This window comes from Polypterus senegalus, chromosome 17, assembly GCF_016835505.1.
Source record: "Polypterus senegalus isolate Bchr_013 chromosome 17, ASM1683550v1, whole genome shotgun sequence".
Taxonomy (NCBI): Eukaryota; Metazoa; Chordata; class Cladistia; order Polypteriformes; family Polypteridae; genus Polypterus; species Polypterus senegalus.
The window spans coordinates 87,510,185-87,525,780 of NC_053170.1; the positions used below are offsets into that span (position 1 = coordinate 87,510,185).

The 15,596-nt window shown below is 45.5% G+C and overlaps 1 protein-coding gene across 1 annotated transcript in view; it reads right to left on the bottom strand.

The window, feature by feature from the left end:
- Window positions 1-15,596, bottom strand: part of cfap52 (cilia and flagella associated protein 52) — a 50,300-nt gene extending 34,704 nt beyond the window's left edge. The window contains exons 1-5 of the mRNA XM_039740456.1: window positions 15,470-15,596; window positions 14,851-15,050; window positions 7,068-7,204; window positions 6,809-6,937; window positions 1,381-1,480 (exon numbers count right to left, since the gene is read on the bottom strand). Of these exons, the coding sequence (XP_039596390.1) occupies window positions 1,381-1,480; window positions 6,809-6,937; window positions 7,068-7,204; window positions 14,851-15,050; window positions 15,470-15,533 (630 nt within the window). The 5' untranslated portion in view covers window positions 15,534-15,596. The remainder of the gene's footprint in view (window positions 1-1,380; window positions 1,481-6,808; window positions 6,938-7,067; window positions 7,205-14,850; window positions 15,051-15,469) is intronic.

Sequence of the window (15,596 nt, forward strand, 5' to 3'; positions counted from 1 at the left end):
TCAAAAAAAACCAAAAAACGAATCCATAAAATAAGTGAAACTTGGGGATAAAATCCATAATAAATAATTCCGTTAAAACAGATTAAAATGCAGTCTTTCTTCATCTGATTGCAGCCCACCACCTTCTGTCTCCCCGGCTCACCCATCACAGGCGTTGCCGGCAGAACCTCTGCAGCACAAACTCCATTATTCCGAACCCCCGTCTTGGCTCCCGCCACACTGAGCAGCCAGACTGTCCAAGGTCGGCACACCTCCTGTCTTCCTTTGCGCTCCCTCAGTTGCTCTTTGGATCCATTGGGAGGTCTTACGTCTCGCTCGCCCCACTCTGCACGCTCAGTCAGTGGGGCAACCCAGCCCCTAGAGCGCCTCTGCCTATGCTCCCGTCTGGAGCTCCAGCTCGAGCTCCCTTCTCCTTCTTGGTGTCTGGGTCATCTCCTATGACTGCCTTTTTCTGTCCTTTAACCTCCTTCTGTTTTTTCTCTTTTCTTACATCCCTCTGTGCCAGCCTGTATATATACAGGTATATATATATATATATACACACACCTGTCTCCATGGGCACAGTGCCTTAATCACACACTGCAGGAAGCCAATGAAGCAATTGAGAACGATCTCACCCGCACATGCAGGTGCGACTCGCCCCAACTACCTCAATCGCGCCCACGGAGAGTGACAATATGGATTTAAAACCTGGCCATTTTATTGTAGCCGTGGACCCGCTATACCACAACATGTCGGATTGCTTGTCATTTTGGCACGAATATTCTATCATAGATTTGCTTAGGATTGCCTTTCAGGCAACTCTTTTGTGACTCTTGCTGTTTTTTCTTTGAATTATATAGTTTTATTTGAATTAATCTTCCATTTATAAACATTCCTGTTTGTCCTTCTAATTTAAGCCAATGGTTTACGGTCATCCCTCCCCTTGTGGAGCTTTTTATTTCTAGTTGGTTTACCAGATCTCCATTTTTTTGGGCCTTCTTGAGGTGAAGCTGCCATATGCTAGTATTATGGGCCTGGCTGAGTTCAGGTGGGCCTCTGTTTGGGAAGACCAGTTAGGAATGTGGCCTGCTTCCTTACTTGTTTTTTTTTTTTGTAGGCCTCACACCCATTTTTCTACTGTCGAAACTTCATATCATAACATTAGGGATGTGAGAGGAAAACAACAGCATGAAGGAAAAACTCACATACTCTGCAGCTAAGGAAGAACATGCAGACTCCACGTAGAGTCAATTGGTGCTGTGAGGCACCAGCGTCAAACCCTGCCTCCACTGTGCCATCCTGTGAAAGGCGTGCGGCTCTCTACCTGCTGTCAAAGGTGCTAAATAAAACAAGCAGGGGCAGACCGACCACATGAAATTCAGGAAATGATCTACCTACCTCAAGACACTGGACAATCCTCTTCAGCTGGCCCAGCTGGCACTCGATAGGCCAGATTTTTCGGTTGCGCAGATCGAGCTCCCAGACCCGCAAGGTGCAGCTGTTTAGAAAAAAGAAAGAAGTCATTTGTCTATTACCCAATTAACTAGTAGGACCCCCTAGCATCGTCCCAACCAGTCACATCCAAGAAATCAAGTGGACAACGAGACTCCTGAGCATCCACTTGTGGCAGCTCGTTTTTTCAAAGTGGCTACCTGCTTTGAACTTTCTAATGAGCTTTAATATTCAATGCGTGCTTTGTTTAGGTCACCTTGCTAATCTTATGAGAATAAAATTCTTTATTGCCTGTCCACTCCACTCATCAGGGAGCCATATGCTCTTAGCTCCAGCTAGTGTACTGCTTCTGAATGTTTTCTTTCTTTCATATATTAAATCTTAACTCTTCAGGGATTTAAAGCTAAGGATTTCAATCTCCTCAGTTAATTACAACCACAGGCAGGCTATTATGGAAGTTATTATATTCAGTCATCTTGCTCACCACCTTCAACTATCATTGCTTCTCATGTAAACTAATTGACTATATAATAATAATAATAAAAAAAAATAACAATGCAAATCTTCTTCTTCTTTCAGCTGCTCCCATTTAGAGGTTTCCACAGCGGATCATCCGTCTCCATCTATCCTTGTCTTTTCCATCATTTTCTGCCACACTGCCTTCATGCCCTCCCTCACCACTTCCATAAACTTCCTCTTTGGCCTTCCTCTTTTTCTCTTGCCTGACGGTTCCATCCTTGACATTCTTCTCCAGATGTACCCCTCATTTCCCCTCTGCACGTGCCCACACCATCTCAATCGAGCCTGTCTCATTTGGTCTCCTAACTGTTGTATCTGAGTTTTCCCTCTAATAGACTCATTCTTAATCCTGTCTACCCTCGTTACTCTGAGCGAAAATCCAGCTCTGCCTCCCGTCTTTTTATCACTGCGACCATCTCTAAACCGTACAACACAGCTGGACTCACTACCGTTTTCTAGACCTTCCCTTTCACTCTTGCAGATGCTCTTCTATCACAAATCACTCCTGACACTCTTCTCCACCCAGTCCACCCTGCCTGCACTCTCTTCTTCACTCTCCGTTGCATTGGACTGTTGAATCCAAACATTTAAATTTGTCTACCTTCACCACCTCTTCTCTTGTAGTCACACCCTTCCACCACCTTCCTTCTCCTTCATGCACATGGACTCCATCTTACTCCTACTAACTCTCACTCCCCTTCTGTCCAGTGTGTACCGCCATCTCTCCAGGTTTGCCTCAACCTGCTGTCTACTATCACTATATATCACAATGTCATCCACAAACATTACAATCCATGGAAACTCCTGTCTGACCTCATCTGTCAACCTCTCCATCACCATGGCAAAGAGGAAGGGGCTCAGAGCCGATCCTTGATGCAATCCCACTGTCACTTTGAAGCAGGCTGTCATTCCTACCACACATCTCACCACAGTCACACTGTCCTCATACATATTCTATACCATGATAGCATGATGCTATTCTTGATAAATTTCAGTCAGGTTTTAGAACAAATCACAGCACAGAAACTGCACTCGTTAAAGTAGTAAATGACTTGCGGGTAAATGCAGACAGAGGCCATTTATCTGTTCTCATCCTCTTAGATCTGAGTGCTGCATTTGACACCATTGATCACAACATTCTTAGAAATCGCCTTAGTCAATGGGTGGGCCTCTCTGGCAGTGTCTTAAATTGGTTTGAATCCTACCTGACAGGGAGAAAATATTTTGTTAGTTGTGGGAATTACAACTCGAAGACACATGATATCCAATATGGTGTTCCACAAGGCTCTATCCTGGGTCCACTGTTATTCTCAATCCATCGACTGCATAAATATTTGTAGAAAAGTCCAAGAGTGAGTGCAGACGATGATTCTTTAGCAGCATGTTGCACTTCATGGTTTTGTATGCTTGAAGCATGTTGTCAGCCAGCAGGACGTTGTTTGGGGTCCTGTACTTGCCAAGAGAATTCTCAACAACCTCCTTGAAAGCCTTCCATGAGGTGTGATGTCTGTCACCTGTGTCTCCAAGTATTTTATGCAGCAGCCTGTGTGACCTTATTTACTGTTAGTATCTAAGCATCAGACATTCAAGGTGCGTTATGTAATTGTCCTTACACTGGAGATGATTTGGATTGGGTGGATGGTGGAGGCGAAGTTTGAGGTGGTGCATTGTGGTCTGCTATCACTAAATTGCTGCACATTGAGTGTAATGGATACAGCAAACATGGGAACACCTTTTAATAAATAATAAACTTCTCTGAAGTCAATTGAATGGCATGGTTGTAAACAATAAAAGCATAAGAGACATGTGTGATGGTCACCAGGCATGGGCTGGCTTCACAACCAGTTTCAAGGTTTCTTACAAGCAGGGGTGGTCCTAGCCTGTTTGGTGCCCTGGGCGAACACCCCGTCTTTGGAAGCACCCCACCCCTTCTCCTTTCGACAGGTTGTGTGTGAGACTTAAGCGCAGCAGCAGCAGCAAGCAGGCACACCGAGGACCCTCGCGCTCACTTCCCGCATATATGGCCGTGATAGAATTTAGAAAACACATCGGTGCAAATTATAAGTCTATTTTTATAATGTCTGGTGCCTTTGTGTTTGTTTGTTTGTTTTTATTTTGTTTTATTTTGCGAGATGGTTATTAGATGCCGTGCCAGCCAGCCAGAGAATCCCCCGCCGCCCCGCTCCTCTCCTCCCTGTGTGGCAAGCAGCAAGCAGCAGGCGCACCTTGCAAATGGAGGGCGCCCTTACTCCCCGCAAATGGGCAATAGAAAACCGATCGGTGCCCATGCAATACGCTGGCATAATGTCGGGGCAGCATGGGCATGCGCTAAAAAAAAAATTTTGCCGTTGCCCAAGATGCCACCCCCACCACGATGCGGCCCTGGGCAACAGCCCATGTCGCCCATATCAAAAACTGCCACTGCTTACAAGGCTGGGAGGCCAGTTTAGTGGAAGGACAGTTAGAAGCCAATTGTGTGGACTATTTCCATTCCTAACACAATAGGTGGAAGTCCACCTGGACTACAGTGCCTGCGTAGATACCTGCGGGGCAGGCAGGGAATTGTTGTCCGTGTTTCATGGGTGCCACCAGGGGGAGCCGTAGGGACAAATTGTCCCCACTTCAAGGAATCTCTGCCTGACCCAGCAGTACCTCCTACCTGTAGTAGGGTCACACCAGAAGAGCTCCTGGCTTTGGCACAAAAGAAGCCCCCTGACCTCATCCAGGCAGGCCAGAGTGAATGTGGATGAAGCTTGCCTGGAGGAGTAGAAGAAGAGGAAAAGGAGAAAAAAGACAAAGAAGGAATTGTGCGTGTGTGGTATTTGTACATCACCTGTAGAAGTGTTTGTGAAAATAAATCATTACTGGAACTGATACTCGTGTTGTTGTATTGGAAAGTTTGGGGGCTCACTGGTGCTCCGTGAGGGTTGCACATGTGATGAGCTGAGGTGAAGCAATAATTAAAAGTTGTGAATGATCACTGAACAGGATAAGAGCACGGTGGGCTACCAAATGTGTTACACTGCTGCTCTGGGTGTGAAGGAGAGACTGCTGGCTGTTTTTGATGTGCTGAATTTTAAGTATACTACATTTGTAGACAGAATGATTGCTTGATGGGCAAGAGGGATCCATCGTGTTGACACATGGCAGCCTTAAGTCTTGAAGGAACACCTCAAAGCAGAATATCAATATCTGAGTACAGACACCACTAGAGAGCGATATGACTGTAACTGAGACAGATGCCCCTCAGAAAGACACAATCAGTGGGGGGCCAGGACTGGGAAGAGAAAGAGAGTTGGGGCCTGAGTGCGTTGTTCTCCAATGATGCTAGAGGGCAGGTGACATGACACATAAGAGGGGAGAAGAAAGAGACAAAAAGTAAGGTCAGTTAGGGATGACCAGTCATTTCCAGAGGGTGGGACTGGACCATGTTTCTGCCTTGGGGGTTGCCAATCAGTTGCCAACCAGGATCCCAAGTTTTGTTGTGTGGTGGGTATGGCAACACACTGTACCAGTGTCTGCTCCCCAATCTGACCTGACCTGACCTTGGCCTCCACAGTACCATTTGGGACATGAAGATCTGAAATGAGGTCTCCTACTGGAACACACTTCAAAAAATTAGGACTGATCTTAAGTCTGAAAATTGATCAGCGATGTGAGAGATGGGGCAGCGTTTTCTGTCTGCTGTCCTCAGTTGATGCTGCTGTTATCTCCAATGGCAGCATTTTATTGCACTGCTCAAGCTGCATATTTACTACTAAACAGAAAAGGTGCCTGCATGAGGTGCACATCATTGCTGTTACGATGCAAAACGAAGGCTAAAAGGAATTCATTACACCTCTGCCATTTTGCCCTGCATTGCCAGTGCAGAGTGGGCAAGTGAAAAACAAGCCACCCTGGCCCCTTTCAACAGAGTTGGATCCTGTACAGGATTGGATAGCAGTTATAACTATCTATCTATCTATTATATAGTGCCTTTCCTATCTATCTATCTATCTATCTATCTATCTATCTATCTATCTATCTATCTATTATATAGTGCCTTTCCTATCTATCTATCTATCTATCTATCTATCTATCTATCTATCTATCTATCTATCTATCTATCTATCTATCTATCTATCTATTATATAGTGCCTTTCCTATCTATCTATCTATCTATTGTCACACACGTGTGCATGGGAAGCAGCTGAAGGGCTTAGACAATACTGTTTATACATCTGCCCAGGGGGGGCGGGGACGCTGACGCTCTTTCTGAGTTCTCTGCAGGTCTTACCCGGGAAATCCCACCAGGAGCCGCCATTTCCAGGAAGGACACACCACCTCCGGTTCCGGCCCCAAGAATGAGGTCACTTCCGGTTCCGGCCCCAAGGGTGATGTCACTTCCAGTTCCGGCCCAGAGGACGACATCATTTCCGCCCTCTGAGCTATAAAGCTCACTGCCTTTGCTTAGGCAGGCAGTTCTGTCTTGGACTCTGTTGTGTAAACAACTGTTTTGAAAATGCCTCAATTTCTATTGCAGCCGGGAAACCGCATTAAACGGGTGGCTGCCCCAAACCTTTCCACGCCTCTGGTCTCCAGTTATTACACTATCTATCTATCTATCTATCTATCTATCTATCTATCTATCTATCTATCTATCTATCTATCTATCTATCTATCTATCTATCATATAGTGCCTTTCATATCTATCTATCTATCTATCTATCTATCTATCTATCTATCTATCTATCTATCTATCTATCTATCTATCTATCTATCTATCTATCAAATGGCATACACTGCAAGAGGAAACCATGGAAAAACAATGCTAGCACACGTTCTGGCCAGCACGCCAGTCTTTGCAATTTCTTACTTTCCAGCTGTGATGAAGACGTCGTCTCTGAGGTTGGGGAATTTCACCGCCAGGCTTATCCCTGAGCTGTGGGTGGAGGCCGGACTTCCACATATTGCTTCTCTCTTTGCAACATTCCACAGAACAACACTGAGGGAAGAGAGGGAGACAGTGATGAGCAGGTGAGAATGATGTCCTGTAGCCTTTAGTTTCTGCAGTTTCTCTAAATAATAATTCTCTTTCCATTTTTTTTTCTTTTTTGAAAATAAATGAAGCTTACCTGCCATCATCCTGACCTCCCAGAGATACAAGGTAGGTGCCATTAGGTGAGAAAGCCAGTGCTTCAACTTTAGCCTTATGGAGCACCAGCCGGGCATACTCTTCTCTGTTGGCATAGTCCCAGATTAAAATGTCAGCCTGAAGACAAGAAAAACACGTTGATATGTGCCCGCGATACTCCATATAATGAGCCTCTGCATGTCTAAGCTGTTGGACACCCAGCCATCTGCCTTCACACTGCAGAGATCACATGCCAGGGTTCAGTGGACAACACCCATCAGTGACAAGTGGCACTTTACCATGGATTAGGTGGACTCTTCAAAGGAAGGACTCAAGAAACTCAATCAGTGTATGGAAGCCTCATAGGGACCACCAAAAATTTTCCGGGTAAGGACAGCATCTCCTGGCTTCTTAGGAATTTTGAGGGTCTAACCTACTTCTTTAAAGGTATTTTATATTCTGGATTTGTTGTAGAAAGTAAGTGTCGCAATTTCAAAATGAGGCTTTGAGAATATTTCAAAAATGACACAACCTTTCCTCCTACACACACACACACACACACACAGCGCATTGCTGCATCCACCACACTCCAGACATATTGTGCCTTTCACATCTGTCTTGTGACCCAAGATTCCACTGTATACAGTGTGGCCACCACAGGCCTTTTTCTGGCTACCTTATCCTTCCTACTACGCTAAAATTAAAATCTATCTTTTATATAGTGCCTTTCATATATATCTATTTATCTTATTACTGCCAACTATGCCAAAGTATCTATCTATCTATCTATCTATCTATCTATCTATCTATCTATCTATCTATCTATCTATCTATCTATCTATCTATCTATCTATCTATCTATCTATCTATCTATCTATCTATCTATCTATCAGGTCCTTCCACACCTGTTCTCCCTTTCCCTGAATTTGCAGAAGGTGGTAAACCTTCTCTGTGGTCCCAGAACCGAAGAAAAGGCATTCCAGTGACCCCAAGGACTTCAAACCAGTTGCTCTTACTTCACGCAGCATGAAGACCTTTGAGAAGCTGGTGATAAAAAAGCTGCAATCCCTTTCATGTTTCAGAACATCTGGATCCTCTGCAGTTTGCCTATCAGGCACATATAGGCACTCATGTGTGGAGGATGCTGTGTTCTTCATGCTTCACAGAGTTTACTCCCACTTGGACAAAGCTGGTACTACAGTCAATATCACGTTCTTTGACTTTTCCTATGTTTTTAACACCATTCTGCCCCATCGACTGGGGAAAAAACTGAAGGCTTTAAATCTCCTGGATCATGGCCTACCTCACCAACAGACAGCCGTTTGTGAGGCTGAGGGACTGTGGGTCAGAAATGGTGGTGTGTGACACTGGAGCACCACAGGGAACGGCCCCGTCTCCCTTCCTGTCGATCCTCTGCATAACAGATTTCCAGTACAACACCAGTGCTTGTCATCCACAGAAATCTTCAGATGACTCCTCCATCATAGGCAGCACTGGTGGTGGACTTCTGACATGCCAAGAAGCCTCTGAGACCACTCACCATTCAGGAGGAGGATGTGGAACTGGTGCAGAGCTACAAGTACCTGGGGGTTCATATGAACAACAAACTGGACTGGCCCGACAGCACAAGAATGGCCAGCACTGACTGGACTTCCTAAGGAGACTCAGGTCTTTTGATGTGTACAGCAAACTGCTGGAAATGTTCTACCAGTCCATAGTAGCCAGTGTGGTGCCTATGCTGCAGTCTACAGGGGAAGAATTGTGAGCACAAAAGAAGCAAAATGTCTGGAAAAACGTATTAGAAAAGCCTGCACCATCACAAGGGCCAACTCTGGACACCCTGGAAGCCATTGTGGAAAAGAGGAGGGTGGCAAAGATGGACGCCATCATGAAAAATCCCCCCATTCCCCTCCAGGAGGCGCTCTCTTGGAGCACTTTTAGCCACATGCTCATTTCACCAGAAGTGCTTCCACCCGATGTACTCTTTAAGTTCATTTTGAAATTTACTTTAATTTATTTATTGATTGAATGATTGATTGATTGGCTGTATCCTTGTTTCTGTTATGTTTCTGCTGCTGAATTGGGATTAATAAAGTGTATCTAATCTGATCTCTCTATATAAAACACAATGTCTGTCTGTCTGGTCTCTATCTGACACCCTTTGACTGACCTGGACCGCATTTTGCATAGGTGCTGTTTAGGGACGTACAGGCAAGACAGACTCCTTTAGAACCCAAAATTTTGACCCTGGGGTCCCACCGTGTAGTTTTTTTTTTCCTGGCTGTTACAATTTGCTTAGCAGTGCCACCTGCTGGCTTAGAGCAAATGAAAGTTGGCAAAAAAGGTGACACATAATTGACCCAAGCAAGATGCATGAACAACTGGCACAAATGGGAGCTTCCATAACAGGCAAAGATGAGCAACGTAGCAGGCTGCAACATGGAGGAAGGACTCACGCAGGGCACAAACCAGAGAACCTACCGGCAGCCGTAAGTGAGATGCACCGACACGGGGCACCAGCAACAAGCACAGAGAACTGGCACAGACAGAAGGCTCTCCGACTGAGAACAAGCAAGAGGCACAGACAAGTGGCAGAGATGGCGGACTCTAACCACAGGTACAAACAAGAAGTACTGCCAGCTGGCAAAAGCAGGGAGAACTCGGGACCTTCAAAGGGTACAAACAGCTGCACAAACGGCAGGCACTCTCAGTGGGCGCAAAGCAAGCAGCACAAAAGCCTGGCACAAGCAAGAAGGACTCACAGCGGGTCTCACAGCCCAAGTTAGCAGGGCACATGACTGTCACAAATAGGAGACTCTCAAAATGAGCACAGACGAGAAGCAAAAGCAACTGGTGCAAATGGGAGGATTTCCTAATGAGCACAACAGGATAAATAGAAAAACTGGCAAAATGGTGCAATGGCAGCATGGGAGACTCTGACAACTGGCAAAAGCAGGGAGCACTCGTCATATTCACGCATAGGATACAAAGGACAGCACACACTGTGCAAGCTGTCTGTGATAAGTAGCACGGACAAATGAGGAAGGATTCCTGATGTGCCCATACAAATGGAAACAAGCATAACAACTGGCACAGGCAGACAAGCAGCTTAAAGAGTAAAAATACAGCATGCAGACAAAAACAAGTAGCATAAAGAAGATGTAATCTTCTTCTTCTTCTTCTTTCGGCTGTTCCCGTTAGGAGTCACCACAGCGGATCATCTTCTTCCATATCTTCCCCTCCTATATCACACCAATCATCTTCACATCCAAAAACCTTCTCTTATGCCTTTCTCTTTTCCACTTACTTGGCAGCTCTATCCTTAACATCCTATTCCCAATATACCCAGCATCTCTCAAGGCAGAAAAAGATAAAGGAAGAGCAAAAAGGAAAACCGGTTATGAAATCATTTGAAAAGGGGAGGCCAACGGAAAACGTGCCGGGTTTATTAGCTCCATTTCAGTGTCACGGGGGACAGAGGCACCACTGTGACTTTGCTTTCTTTATCTGTCACGTAACCACCTGGAGACCACCTCAAGACTCAGGCGAGGATCCTGCTCGTAGAGTTCTCATCATCTGACCCTGCCTTCCTGCAGAGAGACTTACACAAGATCTGAATTTGGACGGTACGACAGTCAATATCCATCCATCCATCCATTATCCAACCCGCCATATCCTAACTACAGGGTCACAGGGGTCTGCTGGAGCCAATCCCAGCCAACACAGGGAGCAAGGCAGGAAAGAAACCCCGGGCAGGGCACCAGCCCACCGCAGTACAGTCAATATCATGTTCCCATACTGGGAAAATCAAAGCGGCCCCAGCACTGACCCCTGCTGGACACCTCTCTTAACATCAGACAGGCTCCTCACCATCACCCTCTCCTTCCTGTGTTTGAGCCAATGCTGCACCCATATTTGCACCCTCAACTGCCACTTTTTGTAGTTTGATGCCCACCCCTTCATGTGGCACCATTAGTCAAGCCTAAATGTTGGTTTAACTTTTATGTCTGTTATGTTTGATCTGATGTTTCATTGAAGTATTATGCTTGTTACTTTATTTTTTTTAGGAGGCAGCTAAAGGGCCTCAGTAAGTGTAATGAAACATCTGACCAGGGAGCGGCGGAGTGCGCTGACTGTCTTTCTCAGTTCCCTACAGACCTTTCCCAGGAAATCCTGCAAGGTTTCGGCGCCTCAGAAAAACATCACTTCCGAAGCCGGCCCCATTGCTGACGTCACTTCCAAAGCCGGCCCCTTTGCTGACGTCACTTCCGAAGCCGGCGCCTTTGCTAACATCACTTCCAAAGCCGGCCCCTTTGCTGACATCACTTCCGGCCGCCCCTTTGCTGATGTCACTTCCGAAGCCGGCCCTTTGCTGACGTCACTTCCGAAGCCGGTGCCTTTGCTGACATCACTTCCAAAGCTGGCCCCATTGCTGACGCCACTTCCGAAGCCGGCCCCATTGCTGACGTCACTTCCGAAGCAGGCCCCTTTGCTGACATCACTTCCGGCCGCCCTTTGCTGATGTCACTTCCGCCGCCCCTTTGATGACGTTACTTCTGAAGCCGGCCCCTTTGCTGACATCACTTCCAAAGCCGGCCCCTTTGCTGACATCACTTCCAAAGCCGGCCCCTTTGTTGACGTCACTTCTGGTTCTGGCCATTTTGATGACATCGGTTCTCTTCAGGCCTTTAAAGCCTCCATCTTGGGCTACTATAGCCAGTTCTAGTTTGGACTCTGTGAAATGAACTATTTATGATACAACAAACCCTTTTGCAGCTGGGAAAAACAATATATGGGTGGCTGCCCCAAAACCTTTATGATGTCTTTGGCGTATTATTACATAAGTTAATGTTTGATGGCTGTGTTCTTTGCTGATGTGTTTCTAATATTATGTCGTGGTCTCTCTGTAAAACCTGCTGACAAACAATAAAATGGGACAACAAGAAGAAATGAACTGCCTTGAATTTGGTGCAGATAAGAACAATAAATAATAAGGTGTTAAAAACAAGCATCACAAACAGCATATAGGCAACCATAGTAAGATGCTGTATGATTCTGTGCAGTCGGGCCAGAAGCAGATGAATCGCCTCACTTGGGGTCACACAGAGCATCGGGGATGAGGGTTAAACTGGCAGCCTCGTGTTCCTTAAATGTCAGGCCTGCACGGGCATATTTGGGACCCGCGATGGCCTCGCACAGATGACAGGAAACTCTTAAGATGCACAAAAGAGATACAAAGAATTCACAGCTGGCATGAACAAAGGCTGATACAAACAAGGTGCCTCAAGATGTAGCTCGGGCATTGACCACCATACACGGGTTCCCACACACAAGGGACGACATCAAGTTACACAAATGAAAGAACATTAAAATAGCTTGGGTACACACTTGGCATGAATGACAGCCACAAAGCCATACACATAGCCAGCTACAACTGGGCACAGTCTACAAATGGCTATGGCACGGCTTACAATAACACATGTCCACAAATCAGCTCCAGAAAGAAACAAATAAATAAATAAATAAATACACACCCGGCAAAAAGAAGGCGTAGAAGAAAAGGAGTGGCAGAAAGATTGGGTGGCCACTCTGCCACTCAAGTACTAACTGTGATTCATGCCAGTCTGCCAAATAGCGGTGTAATCAGTAAGCAGTGTGGGCAAGGCATTTGCACCAAGGGGTGCCCACGGGGACTTCATGGTTGTCGCTTTGCAAAGCTTTATTTATCATTAACATGCATGCCTACTTGACATTGGAATGAAAAAGTTAATGGTGTTATCATTCCCCTAACTCGTTAACATTTAACTCTGACTATTGACCTTTTCTGTAGCTTGCATGCTTGACGTAGTTAATTGATGGCAATCATCTTTTAATTGGATTTAATTTCATTTCTCATGAGGGAGTCTAATATATGGTGGTCCCCTAGGGTTTGCTGCAGCTTCCCAAACTCCCAACTCAAAAGCTAGGACACAAGTTCTCCAGTGAAGAAAGGGTTTTGATCGTGTGAAACTCTTACAGCTGATGTTTCCTACACTACAATATTGAACTCTCAGCACTACGCAACTCTGTCTTCTCTCCTCTGCTCTTCCAGCATTGTCTTCCTCCTCCCGACTCTGGCTCCCTGCATTGAGGCGGGCAGCTCCTTTTACGTAACACCCCAGGAGCACTTCAAGTGTCCCAAAACCGTGGCTCAGAAGCACTTCCAGGTGAGATTGGAGTCCAACAAAGTAGGGCTCACTAGTCCCTTTAGTGCCCCCTGACAGCACCCATGGAACCCACTATATATATATAAATATATATATATAATAGGGGGCTTTGCTCCCTGCTCGCTTCGCTTGCCATCCCCTGTGCCTGTATATATTTTTAAATACAGATCGATAATATATATAAAATCCATCCATCCATTTTCTAACCCGCTGAATCCGAATACAGGGTCACGGGGGTCTGCTGGAGCCAATCCCAGCCAACACAGGGCACAAGGCAGGAACCAATCCCGAGCAGGGTGCCAACCCACCGCAGGACACACACACACACACACACTAAGCACACACTAGGGCCAATTTAGAATCGCCAATCCACCTAACCGGCATGTCTTTGGATTGTGGGAGGAAACCCACGCAGACACGGGGAGAACATGCAAACTCCACGCAGGGAGGACCCGGGAAGCGAACCCGGGTCTCCTAACTGCGAGGCAGCAGCGCTACCACTGTGCCACTGTGCCGCCTATATATAAAATATTTTATATAATTATTAAATATTATATTTTTATATAATAGTCAGTCAGTCATTATCCAACCCACTATATCCTAACACAGGGTCACGGGGGTCTGCTGGAGCCAATCCAAGCCAGCACAGGGTACAAGGCAGGAAACAAACCCCAGGCAGGGCACACACACACACACAAACACACACCAAGGACAATTTAGGATCGCCAATGCACCTAACCTGCATGTCTTTGGACTGTGAGAGGAAACCGGAGCTTTATATAATATATAAATAATTTTAAATATATAGACAGATAATATATGTTTATATTATATTTATATAATATTTATGTATTTTTATATATTACATTTTTCTATAGTTATACTATATATTATATATAGTATTGCTCTGGACATGATGCCAATCCCAGTGTGGCATTTTTCACTATGTATATATATATTGTTCACATCTAAGCACAGCAATGACCCAAAACATAAAGCCAAAACAACACCGGAGTGGCTTCAGGACAAGTCTGTGAGTGTCCTTGAGTGGTCCAGCCAAAGCCCAGACTTAAAGGGACATGCATGGAGACACCTGCAGATAGCAGTTTTCAGACACTTACCATCGAATCTAACGGAGCTTGGGAGCATCTGGAAGAATAGGATAAACTGTTCAAATCCAGGTGTACAAAACTTGTAGAGACTCACCCAAGAAGACCTGCAGCTGTTCTGCTGCCAAAGGAGTTTTTATGAAGTACTGAATTAAGGGTCTGAATACTTACAGGAGTAAGAGATTTCAGTTTTTTGTTTTATTTAATATATATATTGGGAAACCATTCTATGGGTTATTGAGTGTAGATTGGTGGGCCAAAATTATAGATGTATGAATTTTAAATGAAATCTTCAACAAGTGGTCAGAAAGCGATGGGATTGGAATACCTTTAGAATCTGCTATGAAAAGACACATGCAGTGCACGATTTAAAAAGATGCACACAGTTTGGGTGCAAAGTTTACAAGATGGCAGCTCCATTCTTAGTATATATCGCTTTGGAATCATCTTGACGGTTTGTTAAGTTTACCTTAAAGCCCATGTGGGTGACCTGTCCAGAAGCCAGATACTGGCCGCTTCGAGTCACAGTGATGCAGGACACATTGTTGCTGTGGCCCTGGAGGAACTCCTGCTTCTGGGTGGTCAGACTCTGGATGATCACAGTACTTCCCAGCGGATAGATGACATGTTTCTGGTCAGGATGGGTGATCAGGCCTCCCGGGACATTTCCTGGTAAGAAAAGGCGACCGTTTCAAGAGAATGGACATAAGCATCGTGATGGAAAGAAAGCAGCGACGAGGAAGGGGGCTGAAGTGTTTAGAGACAATAACTACGAGTAACAGGAACAGAGAGATTGGGGCAGAGAAATATTCAAGGGGATGTAAGTGTTGGGAACTGAGCGAGAGCTTCTGCCGAACTCCGCTCCACCGGCTGCACAGCTTCTCGCTCCTCCAGCAACTAAGGCAAACCGGCTCCTTACTGCTTTAAAAGTGGGGAAGTATGTTCCAGTTTGCTCATAAAGTTATTCTAATGGATGACCTTACATCATCCACTTAAAACTACTGAGAAAATGTAAACACGGCTGAGCAAATAAAAAAGTACAAAAAAAAATCAGACGCTCACAAACAAACACAGCATTATTTTCTTACCATTAAAACCAATAATCGACTGGAGCTCCAGACGAGGAAATCCCTCTGCCGCTTCATCAGCCATGATATCCACTCGCAAAGTTCTCGGTGCCGCACTCAAACAGCGCGTTTACAAAGGTGCTGTGCA